Here is a 20,394-nt window from a genome sequence, read left to right on the forward strand (position 1 = left end):
TGGCTGTGATGAAACACCATGACCAAAAGCAAGTTGGGGGGAAAAGGGTTAATTTGGCTTACTCTTCCAGGAAGTCAGGACAGGGCAGGTTACTGGCTTGCTCAGTCTGATTTCGGAGAGAACCCAGGACCACCACCCCAGGTATAGTACGACCCACAATGGACTGGGCGCTCCCACATCAACCTCTAATTAAGAAAATGCCCTACAGGCTTGCCTACAGAGTGACCTTATGAGACATTTTCTTTGTGGGTGGTCCCCTCCCCTCAGATGACTTTAGCTTGTGTCAAGTTGACATAAAACTCTCCAGCAGAGCAAGTGAATTTGCAAGTCAGACATGAACTCTCAAAGCTGTCTCCGGTGACATAATTCCTCCATCAAGGCCACACCTTCTAACCCTCCCCCAAATACCACCACCAACTGGAGCCCGGGTGTTCAAATATCCAAGCCTATGGGGACATTCCTCATTCAAAACAGCACAATCAGTATTACCGCCATTATAACTACTTTTTTTTCTGGGATATTGTCACTCACTTCAGAAAACTAAATTTTCATCTGTAGAAGAATTATACCTTAGTCGTTTAGATAATTAAGATGTCTAAATCCAAATCCCAGCTCCATTTGTTAGCTGAGTGGCCTTCATAAATGATGTTAATTTTTGTGCGCCTCGATTTTTCAGTCTGTAATAAGGAAGGAAAAAGTAATATCTGCTCTGTAAGGTGGCTGAAAGGATTAAAAGAAGCAACGAATTTAAATGACCAGCTATTAGTACATGCTCAATCAATGATGGTCATTGCCATTAACGGTGTAGAGATTTGCCCCTGCTCCATCTTTGTCAGCCAGTAGAGGTCTCCACCATATCCAGCAGGGGGTGGGAGGCGCTCAGAGCAGCTTCCAAGCTTAGTGGTAGGGAAACTAAGAGTCACAGCTCTGTCTGAAGGTAGAAGAGGCTGGAAATAAGAGAACAGGAAGTAGGCTCCCATGGCAAAGAGTCACTTGAACAGGTGAACATGAATGAAGATTGTTGAAGGTCTAGTATTGATGTCTACTGACACTAACCTTAGTTGTATCTCAATTAGCTCATAAATCTAGAGTTTAAAAATTAATGGTAAGAAAATGGGAAGGCAAAAAAACATATGTCATGGACAAGCAGAAAGAACGAATTGACAAGTGTTTGTAAACTTCTGTGGAAACAAGAAACCCTGCTAAATAAACATTTAATAATGCTCATATTAGCTGGCTTCTCCTTCATCGTGAGCGTGGATATATCCATGCCTGAGTGTAGCTTCTCCTGCGGTATATTTTCTTTAACCTCCTTTTGCCAGTCAGGCACACACCTCCAAATTTAATTATTCTGTCAATTGTGTTTTAAATTGTACTGATTTCCATGAACTGCTTGTGGTATCCATTTGTTGATCTGTTCCTCCTGAACCCTATCTTCACACCCACCAAAAGCTGGAGAGGCAATTAAACCGAGGACGGTGAGAGTTAGTCAAGAGGAGTCAAAGCATAAAGGTAAAGGGAGTGGTAACACTGGGGATTCAAAAGAGCACGGGGGGGAAGCACACACACACACTAAAAAGTACATTAACCGAAGCAGGTAGAGCCACGGAGGGAAGAGAGGCGAACCGGTAGAATCCAGCTTGCTCCTCTTCCATCTCTCTCAGCACCAAGGACAGAGCCTCTGAGCCGCTAACCCAAACAACGTTCAGGGGGGTCCCTCCCAGCTCCTCTAGGGAACACTGGTGCCTTGGAAAAGCAGCTAAGAAACATGCAGTGAGGGCTGATAGGAAAAGCAGCAAGAGTGGCTTACAAGTAATTTCCACCTCAGAGGCAAAAACCAGGTGATTTTCTTTCTGTATGGAAATGATTCCATAGTTGCCGTGTCCTGGGAAAGGCAAAGTTTGCTTTGCTTCGGCGTGTCTGCCGTCAGTAAATGGCTTCAGGAACTGAGGTGCCCAGCTCCACAGTCTCCAGACACCAGAAGAAATTTTCAGGGTAAGTGGATTTTTCTTTTCATTCCTAATTTAGTGGAAGATTATTTGATTAGCTTGGAATTCTTTGGTTCTCTAAAAATATGCATTAAATCTCCGAGCTACTCTAGGTTTAAAACACGAAACCCCGAGGAAGCCGTGTTCATTTCATTAAGTGGTTGGCGCTGCTCTCTTACCCCACCCCCACCCCAACTGTGTCCTGATGGGCTCTAGAATCTATATCAAGGCATACATAAAAGACAGAAAATAAAAGCCTGTAATTATTCCTGGGAGTTGCAGGGAAGTTGACTGTATTCATCTTAAGGGTTTTACTTAATTGTCAGAGTCGGGTATTTTCAAATCCCCATTTCAGCACCCCGGTAATGCAGGGCCGAGGGTTTAGAGAGACACCGTTTCCAATCTAGTTAAAGTCAAGCTGCTTCCAAGTCAGAATCCAATGATCCCAAGAGAGATATGTAGAGCTTGAAAGCATGATTGTGTGTGTTTTCTCCAATGATTGTGTATGATTTTGAAGGTGCTGTTGTTTAACTGTGGGACTTCCACTGCTTACCGTGGCTTCTTGGGTCAACAAAGTTCATGTAATTAGGCACTTGTGACACTTAACGCTTCTAGTTGAATCTAATACCATCTCAATGCATGCACAAACAATAACGAAGCCAAGTGGAACTCGGGTTCTAGACAAGCTCTGCATGCCTGTTCGCACTTCATAGGTAAAGCCCTTTGCTTACTGATACTACAAGGTCAGCAAACTGTCTGCCTTTGGGCAAGAAGGAAAGACAGCCATTTGACCTGGCCTTGGGATCTTGTAGAGCCCCATAGAAGGAGAGACAACGTGAGATTACTACTCAGATACTTGTTTACTTATAGCTGAATATTTTCAAGGGTCTGCATGACTAATGGTGGACGAGGGTGTGGTGTCGAGTAAAGAAAATACTGATAATATCCAAGAAGGATAACATCTAGAAGGCTCCTTATAATTGAATAATCAATATGTCAAATATCAAATAGAGTCTACCCGGTATTAAATTTAATTTCTAATGCACTGAAGTTTGCTATCAACTAATATTCACTTATTAGTTACTTGGTCTACTGTATTTCCCCATTTTATCTCTGTTTAGAATGACAACATGATCTGTTTTGGAATTGTTAAGGGAAGTAAGCATGCTTTATTGGTCAGGTTCAATGAGAAAAAAAGAACTGTATTATGTTAGCTAATGGATCTCAATAAAACCAACCATGGCTTTTCCTCTGTATACCTACCAACAATGTAAATATATCCAAATCTATAAATATGCTATATACTTCAATGCACTTGTGAATCTTCATTATAAAATGAATTCAAGAGCAATTTGCAAGAAGAAAGCACCATAGAAATGCTAAAGACTACCTCTAATAATAATGACAATATAACTCCCACCGGTTCTGTGAGCAGTGCACACCTGCCTTGACTTTAAAAAGCTGGGTAAGGAGATGTGCACACGCTACTGAACATGCACTATCTTCACATAATTCCCCACTCCAGTCTTGTCTACTTCCCCTCCATTGTGGAGGACTCAGGACAGACGCTCTGGACTCAGGTCTTGGGTTGAATCAGCTCCACCATTCACTGGTTTATGGTCTCAGCTAGAAATTAATCTCTATGTGACCCGTTCTCTTCATCTACTAGAACGGGGATGAGAATAACACTTTATTCTTCATGTTGTCAGGGAATTTCAATGTGATAAAGCTTATAAATGTTAGCTGTTATAATTATGAATTTTATCAGGCAGTTGGAAAGTCTGAGTTGAAGCAAAGGCTGGAAAAACTGGACCCTGGTGATCAGCATGTTCATTAGTGAAAAGATGACAGATACCAGGGACCTGGGATGTGAGGGAAGGTATGTCATGGAAGCCACTAGTTCATTTTGCCTTAGAGAAACCCACCTCAACCAAGGAATGACTCCCAGTATCAGTTTTTACCATGTAGACATACTAAGTAAGTTGTGAGTTTTCAACTTGAGAAGCCCCAATCAAAGGTTGGCTCACGCTATACACTGTGTAATTGTTTCCAAAGGAAGGAATCCAAACAAGAACTTGTTCTCTCCTAGTTTGGGAGGAATGACCCTCTTCTGTGTGTATACTCTTATGGCCTTTCCTCGGTACGTGGGGTGTGAAGGTGTTGGTCCATGGTCATTCCACCAATTGCGTGGGCCTGTGGTGAGAGAGTGTCTCAGCAGAGAGGATGTGACAGAGTAGAGATGTCCATTCTGTGGAGACCAGACAGAGAGTCACACTATGTGAGCTTGAGAAAATTACTGAACCCCTCTGTGTCTCTGTTAATTCCTAAAGGGAAGATGTCCATATCTTCCCTCAAGAGATACTGTAAGCATTAACAAATGTCACATGGGAAGTATTAGTGTCTGCCTGCTTAGCACCAGAAATATCCAGGAAGTGCTTGTCTTTGGAAGGGGCTACATACTCAAGATGTTTTGGTTTTATTATGTTTGGGGTTTGATTAATTCAATGTCTTTAAGGAAAAGGAACAAATAGTTCAATTATGTAAATCATTTTTTAAATATTTATTTTTGAGATTATAATACAAATGCATCATTTCCCACTTCCCTTTACTCCCTCCAACCTCTCCCACCCCTTTCCCTCTCCAAAACTCGCAGCCTCTCTTTTCACAAGTTATTGTTCCATGCATCTATGTACATGGATTTACACAGATATCTATCCGTCACCGGCTCAGTCCGTATAATGTTACTTGTATGTGCGATTCCAGGTATTGTGTGACCTTTTGGTATTGGATAACCAGTTGGTGTGCTCTTGCCCGGGGAGACTGTTTCTCCAGCTCTCAGAACTCCTCGGTTGCCTGTAGCTCTTGGTGTGGTGCTGAGGCCTCCTGGTCCTTCCCTCCTTCACTTTAGTTTGTCTATTGTTGTCGTCTGGGCTCATGTTAAACAGTCATGCTGGTGTGACATTGTGGGTTGAATGTCCAGGTGCACTGAGGAACTGAATATGTCCCAGTTAATGACAGCTTGTCCCTTCTGGCTTTCTGGCTTTTAAATTAGATCACACAGCCATCCTTAAAAAGGCTAGGACACACCAAAAAGACCAGGATGAATCAATACTTTATGTGAAATTCAACCTTCTTAAAATTCATGAGCAATGTTGTATGTAGTATATCTTAAGAGATCTGGGCTAGCAGTAATCTTCTACCCTTTGCCCCACCCCCATGGTATCTGTAATATATGTGCACACACGTGTGTCATGTGGTACAGAAATCAGAAGACGTCAGATGTCCTATTCTGTCACACTCTGCCTTATTCCCTGAGTCTCTCATTGGATTTGGAGCCACACAGACGGACAGCCACCAGACCCTAGCATTCTGTCTTAGATCCCCCACAGCACTGGGGAGACAGGCACTCATCCAGCCCTATACAACTTTTGACCTGGGTGTTAGAGATTTGAACTGAGATCCTCAAGCTTGCCCTGCAAATGCTCTTCCCCACGAAGCCAACTCCTTCACCTCCCTTCTTTACAGTCTCTCCTTCCATGCACTTTTAAAATATTCTTAGTGGCACTCACCAGCAATCTCCTAGTCACCAAGTCCACCAGATGATTGGCAGCTGTAGCTTATTTCTCTCTTTACCTTCTCACACCTCCCCATTAACAACAAAAGCCGCACGCTAGGTCTTAGGCTGGAGCAACACTTCTCCAGCAGGGAAGTTCTTTTGCACCCTCCTCCATTTGAGATTGAGTAGTGTCCAGTTTTTTGGTTATTACAACTAGTTGCTACACCAGGGACATTGTTGAACATCAACAATGCCTAAGACATCGTGCAAAGCAAAGAGTTATCAGCCCAGTTGGTTCATAGTACCACGGCTTTATGCATATAATTGCATTTGGTCCTCACAATAACCTATGAAGTGGGCATGATTTATTCTCAGTCTGCTGATGAAACAACTGGTCTATCATTACAAATTATTTGGAGAGTGATTATTAGGTTAATAAATTCTTCAAACTCCCAGCTTCATCCTGAGACTAGTTCACTATCCGTTAGCACATCTATCAGAAGGATAAAGAGGGAGAAACAACCCAGCTCAGAGTTATATAAGAAATCCTCATTTTAAAAGGAAAAAAAAAAAGATTCAAGGAGAAAAATAAAGAGGGGGGGGGGATGATTAGCCGAGAGGCAAGGAGCACTGTAGCACATCACACTCATCTCTGCATCCTTTTATCTCTCATACCCAGAACTCTGGAACAACCATGGTCTACCCACCTGCTGCTAGGGGAAAAAAAAAAATCTAAGACCGGAAATAGTACAATGTGAAAACACAAACCAGAAATCCATGTAGTTGTGCTTCCAACACCAGGTCCAGAACTGATTTGGGGAAGTGAGGACTGCCCTTCTTACTATCAGCCCTTGACATTCCCTGTGCACTGTTAAGTAGCTGTCAACCCTCTGGGCTGAGCACCAAGCCCGGCAACACAGTGATGAGAATCCCATGGCTTTATGCTTTCCTTCTTACTTGACAGGTGAGAAGAAGCTAGGGATCCATTAAGCAGGTGCACGCTCCAGGAGGAGGAGAGGCTGGCCCCTGCCTTGAAGGTGGCCCCGCTGTGAAAGGGAAGGTATGCTGAGCCTGAGCCTCCAAAGGGGAGGAATATCCTCGAACAATCAGAAAGCACTATGTTTTTCCAAAGGCTCTTGGCAGCCACGATGCTGTCTCCAGGGTAGCGGCTGCCCTTCTCCTAATAATGAGGAAATTATAATTATTACCAAGGATTATTATTATGTGTTAAAAACATATCGACTGCAAACAATGTGCTGTGATAAAGAACGTTTTTAAAGTAATTCTCTGAATGCACTCCAAGTTGGTCACCCCTTTCTAACATTTCTTCGTTTTAATACTTGTTTCAGACAGAAACGTTTTAAAGTGAGGTGTAAAATGATAGCCACGATGAAGTCAACCGTTTGATTTTAGGAGAGCTGTAGGTGACAAGAACTGAAAGGAAACCCTGTAGCCGTAGCTTTCTCCCGTCCCAACCGGCCCCAGGGTCCCGCAGCCGTTTATAAAATAAGGCTTATATTAATTACAAACTGTATGGCCTATGGCTCAGGCTTCTTCCTAGCTAGCTCTTATAACTTAACCCATTTCTATTAATCTATAAGTTGCCACATGGCCATGGCATTACCGGTCTGCTAGCATCTTGCTGCTCCTTTGGCGGCGACTGGCATCTCCCCCCAACTCTGCCTTTCTCTTTCCTGTCTCTCTCCTTGGATTTCCTGCCTGCCTCTAAGCTGCCTTGCCATAGGCCAAAGCAGCTTATTTATTAACCAATGGGAACAACGTATATTCATAGTATACGAAAGACATCCCCCAGCAGCCACCAGCTTCCACTCCAACTTAAACTCCCACCTCTCGAAGCCATCACCACATGGGGAGTTAAGACTCAATAGATAGATTTTGGGGGCACACCAACATTCAGACTGTGGCCACAGAGACTGAAGTAGGAAACACTTTTACCTGGGTTTCAGGATCACAACTCTGGGTCTCTTTCTAGCATCTGGCCCTGATGTACTGGTACCCTCTGCACACAGGCCTTTTCTTCAGAAGTGAGGTCTTTCGTGTCCCATGAACACATAAATATCTGGCGTTTAGAACCCAGAGTCCTTTCTGTAGGACTGGTCCCTACAAACTGGTGTCATGTGAGAAGCTGGTAGACTCAGGTATCTTTGCCACTCCAAACTCAAACCTCCTTGATTTTTTTTTTTAAGCAGAGTCTCACTATGTAACTTTGGCTGTCCTGGAATTCACAGAGATCCACCTGTGCTAGGATTAAAGGCGTATGCCACACTCCTGGTTCAACCCTGCATGATTTGAGGGCTTATTTTCCCCAGTGGGATGGTAACAAGACAGTTGCTATGGCTTCCAAATGCTAAAAAGCAAAACTGAAAGAATTAGAAGACCATAGTAAGCATAGGACTTAAGTTACATTACTCATGTCTTTGGGGTTGATCTCCCTGTTTGAAAAACAGGGCCATCAAGTTGGGTTAAGAGATTGAATGAAAATCACTCTTCACTGGCCCATGGGCTTTGGTGGGTAGTAGGGGACTTTATAGAGATTAAACATTTTCAAATAGTAACTACTCCTTTAAGATTAGGAACTTTCAAATAAATTTCTACATGTGGAATACCCATAAATACAAAAAAACAACCCACTGTACTAAATTCAAATACTCCATATTGTCTTCTATAATCTAGTCTCCAAAACCCATCATTCCCGATGTAAAATATGAGAGAGAATGGGATACTGAAGAAAGTTACAAGAGACTAACAGAGATGTGTGTGTGTGTGTGTGTGTGTGTGTGTGTGTGTGTGTGTGTGTGTGTGTGTGTGTGTGTAAATATAGCTGTAGAGGTCAGAGGAAGAAAAACAGGAAGGTGAAGGAGGAGAGATGACTTGGTGGGTATGAGCACTTACTGTACAAGTATTAAGACCTGAGTTCAGATTCCAGCATCCACAGAAAAAGCTGGATGTGGCCATATGCACTGTGAGGGGCAGAGACAAGAGGATTTCTGAGTTTCTGGCTGCATGCCTAGCTCCAGGTTGAGAGAGAGAGAGAGAGAGAGAGAGAGAGAGAGAGAGAGAGAGAGAGAGAGAGAGAGAGAGAGAGAGAGAGAGAGAGCCTATCTCAAAGGAATAAGGTGAAGAGGGATGAGGCAGGACGTTCACCATCGTCCTCTGACTTCCACATGCATACATAGGTACATGCACTGACACACACACATGTTCAGACATCACACACACACACACACACACACACACACACACACACACACACACACACACAAATACGTTTTTATTAAGAATTTGAAAAGAAAGGAAACTAAGATGAACAGTGAACAGGCTGGTAAGAAAGAAAAAAAAGCCAACACAGTACTTGCATAGTATTTGAGGTATAAAGCATGGCTTCCAAAGTCTAACACACAAAACAGTTCTTTCATAAGTCAATCATGGTGGCTCATGCCTGTGATCTCAGCATTTAGGAGTCTGAGGCAGTAGGACCACCTTGAGTTTAAAGCCAGCTCAGCCTACAGATGGAGACCCTGTCTCAAAACCCCCAAATGAATGAATAAATACACAAAATAATTCTGTTCTTTTTGTGTGGGGCTGGAGTCGAACCCAGGGCTGTGATTTGTGTACATTGCCACTGAGCTATAATGACGCCCTGAGAATCATTTCCACTACGCCTGGAGTGGAAATCTTCGGAAATGCGCTCTATCATTCCTCCGTTTTATAGAGGAGAAAAGTGGAGCTCAGAGAGATACCAGGCCTGTGGTCCCGGAGCCAGGAAATGTCCAGGAGAATTCTCACGCTGCAGCAGCTTCATCCCACACACAGTGCGAGCATGATTCTCTCAGTCACCCACACAGCCTTCAAAGCTCACATCCCTCCACCTCAAGGCCGCCTCATTAGACTCCAGCTGTGCGGGCCTTCCTGCTACCCTCCCCACACCCCTGCCACTCTCCCCACACCCCTGCTACCCTCCCCACACCCCAGCTACTCTCCCCACACCCCTGCTACTCTCCCCACACCCCTGCTACCCTCCCCACACCCCAGCTACTCTCCCCACACCCCAGCTACTCTCCCCACACCCCTGCTACCCTCCCCACACCCCAGCTACTCTCCCCACACCCCAGCTACTCTCCCCACACCCCTGCTACTCTCCCCACACCCCTGCTACTCTCCCCACACCCCTGCCACTCTCCCCACACCCCAGCTACTCTCCCCACACCCCAGCTACTCTCCCCACACCCCAGCTACTCTCCCCACACCCCAGCTACTCTCCCCACACCCCAGCTACTCTCCCCACACCCCAGCTACTCTCCCCACACCCCAGCTACTCTCCCCACACCCCTGGCACTCTCCCCACACCCCTGCCACTCTCCCCACACACCAGCTACCCTCCCCACACCCCTGCCACTCTCCCCACACCCCAGCTACTCTCCCCACACCCCTGTCACTCTCCCCATACCCCTGCCACCCTCCCCACACCCCAGCTACTCTCCCCACACCCCTGCTACTCTCCCCACACCCCTGCTACCCTCCCCACACCCCTGCCACTCTCCCCACACCCCTGCTACCCTCCCCACACCCCTGCCACTCTCCCCACACCCCTGCCACTCTCCCCACACCCCTGCCACTCTCCCCACACCCCTGCCACTCTCCCCACACCCCTGCTACCCTCCCCACACCCCTGCTACCCTCCCCACACCCCAGCTACTCTCCCCACACCCCTGCTACCCTCCCCACACCCCTGCTTCCCTCCCCACACCCCAGCTACTCTCCCCACACCCCTGCTACCCTCCCCACACCCCTGCTACCCTCCCCACACCCCTGCTACCCTCCCCACACCCCAGCTACCCTCCCCACACCCCTGCTTCCCTCCCCACACCCCTGCTACTCTCCCCACACCCCTGCTACTCTCCCCACACCCCTGCTACTCTCCCCACACCCCTGCTACTCTCCCCACACCCCAGCTACTCTCCCCACACCCCTGCTACTCTCCCCACACCCCTGCTACCCTCCCCACACCCCTGCTTCTCTCCCCACACCCCAGCTACCCTCCCCACACCCCAGCCTCTTCAAGGCACCCCGCTCCTTCTGCTTGGACCACGCTCCACCAGGTATCTGTGATGGTGGTTTCTTTTCCTCTGCCAGCTTTGACTTGATTGCTAATAGACCCGTGCAGACTTCCTGACGACACCAGTTAGGAATTGTTTTCAAATGCTCACCCACATGCACACTGCCCTCAACCGCTCACTCCCCAACTCCCATTTCTGATTTACTTCTCTCCAAAATGCATACTATCACTGAACAGGAATTATTTTGATTATTATATTCCCCCCCCCATAGACACTTCATAGAGGAGGAATCGTTTATCTACCTGTTTCGTCCCTAGCTGTATCTCTAGTTCTTACAGAACTGCCTGATATTATATAGGAAATGGTCCATGAACGTTTGTAGACACAGACATTTTAAACTGTATCTACATACCCTATCCCAGCCTCAAAGAGTCTGCTCTGATCTACATTGTTTTCTGTCTTTTCCTAGGAACATTTTGGAGTCACATTCCTCTGTCTGGGCTATGGCACCTCTGAGCCAAATAAGCAGCCACATCAACTCCACCTGTGGGGCAGAGAATTCCACGGGTGCCAGCCGGGCCCGCCCGCATGCCTACTATGCCCTGTCCTACTGTGCGCTCATCCTAGCCATCGTCTTCGGCAATGTCCTGGTATGTGCAGCTGTGCTGAGGGAGCGTGCCCTACAGACCACCACCAACTACCTAGTGGTGAGCCTGGCTGTTGCCGACCTGCTGGTGGCCACGTTAGTGATGCCGTGGGTGGTGTACCTGGAGGTAAGTGGGCTCGTGGTACATGCTGCTCCGGAGTGGGTAAAGATTCAGGATCCAGGCTGGAGAGATGGCTCAGGGGTGAAGAGCACTGGCTGCTCTTTCAGAGGTTCTGAGTTCAGTTCCCAGCAACCACATGGTGGCTCACAACCATCTGTAATGAGATCTGGCGCCCTCTTCTGGCCTGCAAGCATGCATATAGGCAGAACACACTGTATACGTAATAAATAAATCTTAAAAAAAAAAAAGATTCAGGATCCTCCTCATAGTGCTCAGGGTAGTGGGGAAGGAAGGAGAACTGCTGGCATTCTCCCTTTAGTGAAGGAGCTGATGCTTGAGGAAGCTCCTGAGAACCAGAGGCCTGGGGATGAGTCTGTGCCTGTGGGTCCGGGACTGGACTTGAGTGGTGGGGCCATACCTAAATATACTCTTTGAGCCAGTCATGTGCTAGTGATGGAGGGGCATTCTGATGAGCATCTTCATCCAGGTTCAGTGTATCTGTGATGAGGGGTACAGGGCAAGGGGGAGAAAAACATTTCTAATGAATGAGAGGAATGTTAGAATAGTCAGTAAATAGGCCAGTTCCGTTTCCCTCCCTCCCTTCTCCCCCTCCCTCCTCCTCCCTTCCTTCATATCTGTTTCAGCTGTCCTTCATCTTGGCTCTTTCCTCCTGGGTCCTGGCTCTCCATAGATTCTGCTACCAAAGGCTCAGACTAAACCTTCAAATTTAAATTCCCCATGCCTCCATTAATAGTACAAAGCCCTTGCCATTCCAATAATGCAGCAGACTCTGGAGAATTCATCTTGGGAGGAACATTTCTTAAATTTGGAAGTATTTTCATTTAAAGGTGCAAAAATAAAGTCAGAGGGTGATCAAGACAAAACATCCATTTGCTAACAAGGAAATCAGGGTACCTACATCTGTTCAAGCAACACGCATCCTTACCAGGAAAACATGCAATTATTGAAGAGATGTTTTAAACGCCTTAATATGCTATTAATATTTCTCCTCTGCACTGAGTGTCACTCTAAAGAGATATCCAATGAAGGATCAAAATGATGCTATGATTAAGAGAAATTAAGATTCATCAAATTAATATTTCAGTTAATATTAATAGTGAAGGTGACAGTTAATTAAGTATGACATATCACGGGAGAGTAAAAGCCTTGAACACAGACTGCCTATGCTAGTACCCGTATTAAACAGTGACTGGATACTAAAATTAGACTTACGAGTGCAAGTGGGGGGCACATGAGAAAATAAATGAATAGGTAAAGAAAGAACAGAAAGAGAAGAAAAACAAGCAGGCTGATTGAGATAGTTCCAAGGGGGGAAATATGTATTTCTTCCTCCCAGTTAGGATAATCTTGATGGTGAGAGATCTTATAATTATCTTGACTTTTCTGTCAACCCACTATGCTAAGTCATCCTTCATGTTGAGGCAATGTCTTGCTTTTCTCCTGGAATCATGCTACTTACTGTAAAGGAGAAGAACTATTTATTATTTGATAGCCAATGATAATGAAAAAGGAGTTCAAAACACACACTATTTCTGTCCAAAAAAGATGAGACATGTACCACAACCCCATGATTCGTCATACCAGCCACACCCTGCTAATTATTACAGTTCAGGGATTCTTTGGCCCACTCACAAGATGATTGCCAGAAAGAAATGGAGGCAGAGAAGTTTCACTCAAAAAGACATTTCCATTTATCTATAGCAAAATGAGGCATTTGATATCTATAATAAAGTGATGCTGACCAAAGAAAGGGACTCTTGGGCTGGCCGTTTATGATTGCTTCCGGAATTCTGGTTGGATCAAAGTGGAAAATTTCTGTACATACTTGTTTAAAAAACGGACATTGTGACTTTTCTGTACTAAAAGGCCACAGCAATCCCCTTCTAACCATAGCTGCCAATATTAGTGATGTCCCCAATCTATGTTTGAACACAAGAGCAAGTAGGTTTGTAGAAAACCATGAGAAACCTGGCTGAAGGCCTTAACAGACTCTCTGGGGTGGTGTCTATATCTTATCTCCCATGAAAAAAAGGCTGCAATGGAGCTCTTGGCCATTCTCTTTTCCAAAAACCAAACAAGAATGAAAAGTACCAGCAGGCTGTGCAGGGCAGTTTTCAGAAAGCCAGCAATATGGTCGATGAGATTTACATTCATCTAAATACATGGAGAAGCAGAGACATGTCCTCACTGGGAAATGGGTTGGCTCTGGAAGTCACTTTTTGGTCTTACCAACTTGCCTCAAGGCTCTAGTGACTAGAGTCTAGCCAATGCAATTCCATGTCTCAGAGTATTTCTCCAGTAGTCAAGGGTCTATCTTGCTGAAGCACAGGGTAAGACTTGAAGCAGCCGTTATTCAATTGTGATATGATTGTGTCCCAGAGAAAAGCCAACTGCTGTGCTTATTAACGAGTCCTGAAGACAGTGCAGCTTGAGTGCTGTTCTAGTAATTACCATCCACACCTAAGAGGAAAGGGTGTGGTGTGGACCAAAGATGCTGCTCTTGGTTTAAGGACCAATGGTGTGAGAGCCCTCGGAAGACAGGACACATATAAGACAGAAACTCTCTGAAAGACAGAAGACTCACACAGTTCATACATAGTCTGACTTGAATGTGTTCATCTTTTCTGAAGAAAAACAGACTGACTTTCTCATAGTAACATGTGCGAATCGGAGGAGATGTTTGTGCTGTAAATCTCAGAAAGCTTGACTTGCTGTGATTCAGTCAAGAAGGGTTATTTTTGTCACGGGCCAGGACTCTGGAGGAAGGTGGCTGTTGGTGTGATTCAGCTGCCCTGTGGTGTCATCAAGGCCCATGCTCTTTGATCTGTCCTCTTGGCTGTTTTGGCACGTTACCCAGTCTTTCACACTATGACAGAGCAGCTGGCAAAGCCACAAGTGCCAAGTCAGTGTCCAAACACAAGATGGATGGGGCCGGTGGTGGGGGTCGGAGGGGTGGGGTCAAGGGGGGGTGGGGGATGGGAGGAGTTCTGAAACAGCTCATCTTGAATCATCTCCCCAAGGGGGTTCAGTCTAACTGGCCAGGACTGAGTCATGAGCTGGACAAGGCCAGAAAAGAAAAAGTTAAAATTTAAGTTTTGTTTTTAAAAAGAAAACACAGAGGGTGAAGAACTGCTATGAAGAGGGTAATAAATTATCATCCAACACCGCCTCTGTTGGAATTCCTACCGCCATTCCAACACAAGGTCAGTTTATGAGAGTGACTCAGAACAGGGCATCCAGAGATATGAAATTACATAAATTAAATGAGATTAGCAACGCTTTTTATGCTGGGCTGACATTAGTCTCAACTGTCATCACCTAAGAGGATAGTGAAAAAGCATGAGCTATAAGGACATCTATCCAGAGATTTTTAGTTTTAAGAAAGAAAACTCAACTACGCTCAGCTTAAATTCTAAGCACCAAGAATTGGCTCCCATTTTAAACAGACCTGTGGCAGTGTGGGCTTCAGGCATACTTTGACAAGGATTCCAACTCTATTTCTCTGCCATCCTTCCTGCTCTGCCTTCTTCCATATAGACCTCATGCACAGGCAAAGTGAAAAGCATAAGCCTCACACGCGCACACCATACCATCCACACAAGGAGGAGATCCATTCCCCAGAAATTCTGGAAATCTCAAGAGGCGTTCGGTTGGACTGGCTTACAACACAGGACTTTCTCTGAACTGATCACCAGTCAGAACTGGTTTAGCATGGTTTAGAACTATGTCCCTTCCAAGGAACACATCAGCAGCTCAGGGTTCTCCTGCATTCCCAGTGGAACCAAGGGATGGCTGAAAAGAAGGCGCCGTCAATGTGAAGCACAGTCGAGCTGTCCTAAACGTCATCTTCCTCCCTATGACACACGGGAGTGTGCCCTTTGGAGGTGCATAACAGGAGATGCACAGGGGCCAGTTACAGACCCACCCCAGTGTTCTCTGTCCTCTGTCTTGTAGAGATATTCAGGACAAAAAAGTACGTGAGTGACCTTACAGATTGTATTTCAGAGGGTCCCTAACTTAGCTGTTTCTTTAATTCCGTTTTCATCATTTTTCTGGGACACTCTTTTCTATGAAGTGCTGTGGCATTCTATCTCAGATTAGCTCTCCAGTTTCCAATTTCCTGCTTTACGGTACTGCAGTCTGGAGCTCTCTCTTCAAGCACAAACATCCTCCTTGGTTCTACTTGGTTAAGCACCTTTTGTGATACTCAATGCAGTTATATAAGGCTGGAGAGGGAAAGAAAGGACACAGGAGAATATTTGAAATACAAACAGTTCTCACAACCGATGGTCCAACATAAATTTTTTCATCTTTATGGTGGTATGAAAGTAATGCACGTTCAATAGAAAGCACACTTCAAATTTTGAATTCTGATCTTTTCCTAAGCTAGCTACACATAGCACAATACCCCCAAGTGTGCCGAGAAGCATCAGGAATCACAGCTCCCATTCAGTCCTGTGACCCCAAGAGGAAACCATTACTGCATTGGCCATGGGCTGCTAAGCTGTGCTTAACATTTTCAACTTCTAACACTTCCTGTTAGGTTTATTGAGAATTAAATCTCAGTTTGGGCAGGAGAAAAGAATCAAGGAATAAGAACTGTAGACAAGCAAGAAAAGTGACCCATCCCCTCTGAGGGGTTATAGATGGTTAATGATTATTGGGAGTGAGACATTTTCTTCAGTGGAATAGCCATTGGTGAAGTGCCCATGCACCTGTAAATAACACCTCATCCACACTCTCGTAAGCAAATCTAATAAAGCTCATTGAGTCACACACACACACACACGCACACGCACACGCACACGCACACGCACACGCACACGCACACGCACACGCACACGCACGACATGAGAGAAATATAGACAAGAAAATTAGAAGAGGATGGGTTCCGGCAGGGACATGCCACAGGGGAAAAAAATAGCCTGAATTAGAGAGCAATAAAAGAAAAGAACAGGGATATGTAGGAAAGGAAAAGTCTTTGGACCTTGAAATGATATCAATTATTAAAAATAAAGCTTTCAAAGAAGAGTTGAACCTTAGTTCAAAAGCTGATAACAATTTAATACCTCCCACTGGAAAACAAAAGTAGGGGATTCTCACGAACCCTGGATTTGGTAAAAGTGATAGACTGTTAGAGAGAGACGAGCCTGGAGATGACCATCCTCTCTGAGGTGTGATAGAAGCACAGGAAATTCCTGGCCATATCTGAGTGGCAGGCGGGCATTGGAGCCTATGTTCTAAATATACTCCTCCATGATGCTATATGCCACAGCTCTGAGCTGAGGTTTAGGTTTAGCTCCAAGCTAAACCTTTATTGCAGGGGCAACTTCATGCCAATGAAATTCGCTGTTGGGTTGAATGCAGCTCTGCCACGCAGGGATTCCCAGGAGGTCTCCACAAGTCTGTAGTCACTGGAATAAACCTCTGTCCCCAGTGCCACCAACCCCAAGTGACTTGTGCAGCCACTTGCCATCTCCCAAACAACACCTGAGAATGAGAAATCGCTAATTTCCTGCATCACAGATGGCGAAAAGTATATCCAAAGATGTGAAAAGTCCTCATTTATAACCCCATGTTGTCCTCACAGCAAATCCACTTTGAAAAACCAAAGTGAGACTGGGAAATGGCCCATAGATTAATAGCACAGAGCACTGCTGCTCTTGCAGGGGACCTGAGTTTGGTTCCCAGCATCCACACTTGAGAGACTCACAACCCCATGTAACTCTAGTTCCAGGACATTTGATGCCCTCTTCTGAGCGCTGCAGGAACAGGCTCATTCTAAGGCACACACACACACACACACACACACACACACACACACACACACACACACACACTTTTTTAAAGATTATAAATATGACAGTAGAAAGAAGTAATTTTCCTTTTGCTTCCTGGCTATTTCTCCCAAACAATTCAAAGCCTATCCCTCTAGAGCGGGCATTCCTATAACCCACTGTCTTAAGTCTCCCTGTATTCCAAAGGAAATTTAAAAATAAGGATCAGGGTAGGGAAGTGGATGTATTTACAGTCTTCCCCAGGCCACTGGCAAAAAGGACCTGATTTCTTTCCAATGTTTGTGACAGTCTTACCGTTCCTACAATTCACACAAATCCATGAGACAGAAAACCTAGAAGATACAGATTCAGCAGTGAGACAGGTTAATTGGCCCTTTCCTGACACAGGGGGACTGAGTCCCAGACTGCATTGTCTCCAGTCCTCAGCAGGCTGCTTCCACTCTCACTGTGAAGATCATACACATACATACATACATACATACATATGTGCTATGTTATTACAGCCCTCTCCCCATCTTTTTTCTCATCCATTCCTCATTCTTCAAGGAGTTGAGATGTTATGGCATCTACTATTGACTGTACAGATACCCAAAAATTTCCTGAAATACCCCTGTGCTTGAAAGAACTGTAGTGAGTGCAATGCTTGTAGAAGTCCGGCTAGTGTCGGGTAACCCCCATACAGCCCTGTATCACCTCTCGGCTTTAGTTCTTTTGGAAAAGCTGGTATATGTGGTTCCAGTCTTTGTTGAGCTCTTCATTGCTCAGGCTGACTTTGTCTCTGGTCTTATACCATTTGGATTCTGACCGTTTCTTCCTGACTCTGCACAATTTTGGAAAACATCACAGCTTAAAAATGCCTCACCAGGATGAGATTCGTTTCCTGACTAGCCAGAAATGATCGACATCAGAAACTCAGAGATGATGTGGCCGGCAGCATCCAGTGTCAAAGGCCCTTTTCTTGGCCAAACTCAAGCCACTGAGAGCTTAGGAAGGAAGGGCTTTTAGAGCAAGGTTATTCACAGTGCTTTCATAATATATGAAAATTTTGAGTCTAGGGTGGAAAGAATCCTATACACTGCACACTTAGCAGAGTTATCTGCAAGTTGATTTAAGTCTCTCCTTCGACAGATTGTGGGGTGGAGGCATTTCCTCATCCTTTTCTTTGAAGGTCGCCTTTCAGTTTGGCCTCCTGCGGTGCCTGTCCAACACGCTGGCTTTACAGTGGAAAGAAGTTAGCTTTTGCCAGGGGTGGTGGCTCATGCCTTTAATCCCAGCCCTTGGGAAGCAGAGGCAGGCGAGTCTCTGCGTTCAAGGGTCATAATGGCATCAGTGAATATTAATCAGGCTTAGGTGGGCAGCCATTGGGACTTCCAGATTCTTGTATCCTGGAGCAAGGAATTGGACAGGAATATAAAGCTAGTTGTAGATGCAGAGATGCTATATTAAGAAAGAGTCCACTTTGGAGGGAGGAAGCCGACCAGAGCCCAGAAGGTTGGAAACTCATTGACAACACTGTATGAAAGACTGTTCCAAAGGCTTGGGCTTTTACAGGTGATCTGCATACCGAGGGCTTTCTCGAACATTTGTGTAGCAGAAGTTTGTCTTCACAGGTTCTATCTGTACTACGTTGGCTTTGAGGTTGGTTTCTAGTGTCTCTTTCTGCCAACTGATTTCTTTCATATGTCAATTCATAGTTCTTGTGTAAAGCCTTTCTGACCCCATTCTCTACCTGTTCTCCCTCAACACTATAACTAGCCAGGAACAGGAACATGCATAGGCCCCATAAAGGGTATCATTATTAACAATTAACAAGTTCATCTCTGATGACATCAGCTTAATAAAGCATTTTTAGGCTTTACAGTCTAGAAAAATTGGAGCCTGGAAGACCATAGATGTAAAAAGAAATAAATATGATATTTACACAGAATTCCTTGCTTTTGAAGCAGATTTAAATCTTTATAAATTTTTCAGGCATCTTACAAGTCTTGAAAATGTTATCAATAACTATAAATAGACTTACTGTCTGGTATACAAATGAACCTCACATACACAGCAGCCATATTTATCCAGAGCTGCAAAATAGTTATTAAAATATGAATCTGACTCAATGAACAAGGAACGTAGAACATCAAATTTGTATTTTTCAACACCCCTTTTGTAAAATTTACCAAACATAAGATATTCTAGGGAAACCCAGATGTTTCAGGTATACAGAACCAGAAAATTTTGTGAAGAACCATTCTGATATTGCTAACCAAGTTAGACACAGTTTCTTATCATATTCTTGAAAAGCCTCTAGCAACTGTGAAAAACTTTGTGTAATTCATCTGGGTTGTTGTGTATTAATACAATTCTTAGCTTTTTATTAGCGGATGATATTTCAGGAATCAGAAAGCGTGTGTGTACCATCTGCATTCTTTAAATCATATGGTTTTACTTCTTAAGATATTTGGCTTGGGGTGAGGAAAAAAATAACCCACATAAAATTGGGCCTTTTTTTCTGGTGATGCAGATTGAGCCCTGAACCCCTAAATCCCAGGCAAGAATCTACCACCAAGCTACATCCCCAGCCCAAAATCAGACATTTGGGGTTTAAGAAGTCTAATATTGTTTCAAACACTTAATTGTGAAGTACTTTGGAATGTTAGTTCATGTCTAGATTTCATGTGTGGTTTTCTTGATAGCTTCCTAAATACTGGTTATGTATATATGTTAATATATGTTTAGTTCATATCTACATTCCAGAAATACCATGAATGCCATTTGTAACACAAGCATATTCACAAAAGGCACAATGTAATTGGGGTATAAACAATGTTTTTACCCCCAAATCTTTTTGCTGACTACTCTTTAAAAACATAGATATTTTTGTCATACACAGAATTATGTGTGTTTGTATGCAAACATATCTGAAAAACATAAAAAGAATAATTTTTTTTTTTGGTTTTTCGAGACAGGGCTTCTCTGTGTAGCTTTGTGCCTTCCCTGGAACTCACTTGGTAGCCCAGGCTGGCCTCAAACTCACAAAGATCCACCTGCCTCTGCCTCCTGAGTGCTGGGATTAAAGGCGTGCGCCACCACCACCCAGCAAAAGGATAAATTTTTAATGATATTTCTATCATGTTGCAGTTATTAGAGACTCATGTGCATAGCATTACATTATAGGTAACAACTGTAATAGCTGTA

At 44.5% G+C, this 20,394-nt stretch overlaps 1 protein-coding gene across 1 annotated transcript in view; it reads left to right on the forward strand.

Moving 5' to 3' along the window:
- Positions 1-1,702: 1,702 nt before the first annotated feature.
- Positions 1,703-20,394, forward strand: part of Drd3 (dopamine receptor D3) — a 70,903-nt gene continuing 52,211 nt past the window's right edge. The window contains exons 1-2 of the mRNA XM_006975753.4: positions 1,703-1,995; positions 11,092-11,395. Of these exons, the coding sequence (XP_006975815.2) occupies positions 1,934-1,995; positions 11,092-11,395 (366 nt within the window). The 5' untranslated portion in view covers positions 1,703-1,933. The remainder of the gene's footprint in view (positions 1,996-11,091; positions 11,396-20,394) is intronic.

This window comes from Peromyscus maniculatus, chromosome 12, assembly GCF_049852395.1.
Source record: "Peromyscus maniculatus bairdii isolate BWxNUB_F1_BW_parent chromosome 12, HU_Pman_BW_mat_3.1, whole genome shotgun sequence".
NCBI classification, from domain to species: Eukaryota; Metazoa; Chordata; class Mammalia; order Rodentia; family Cricetidae; genus Peromyscus; species Peromyscus maniculatus.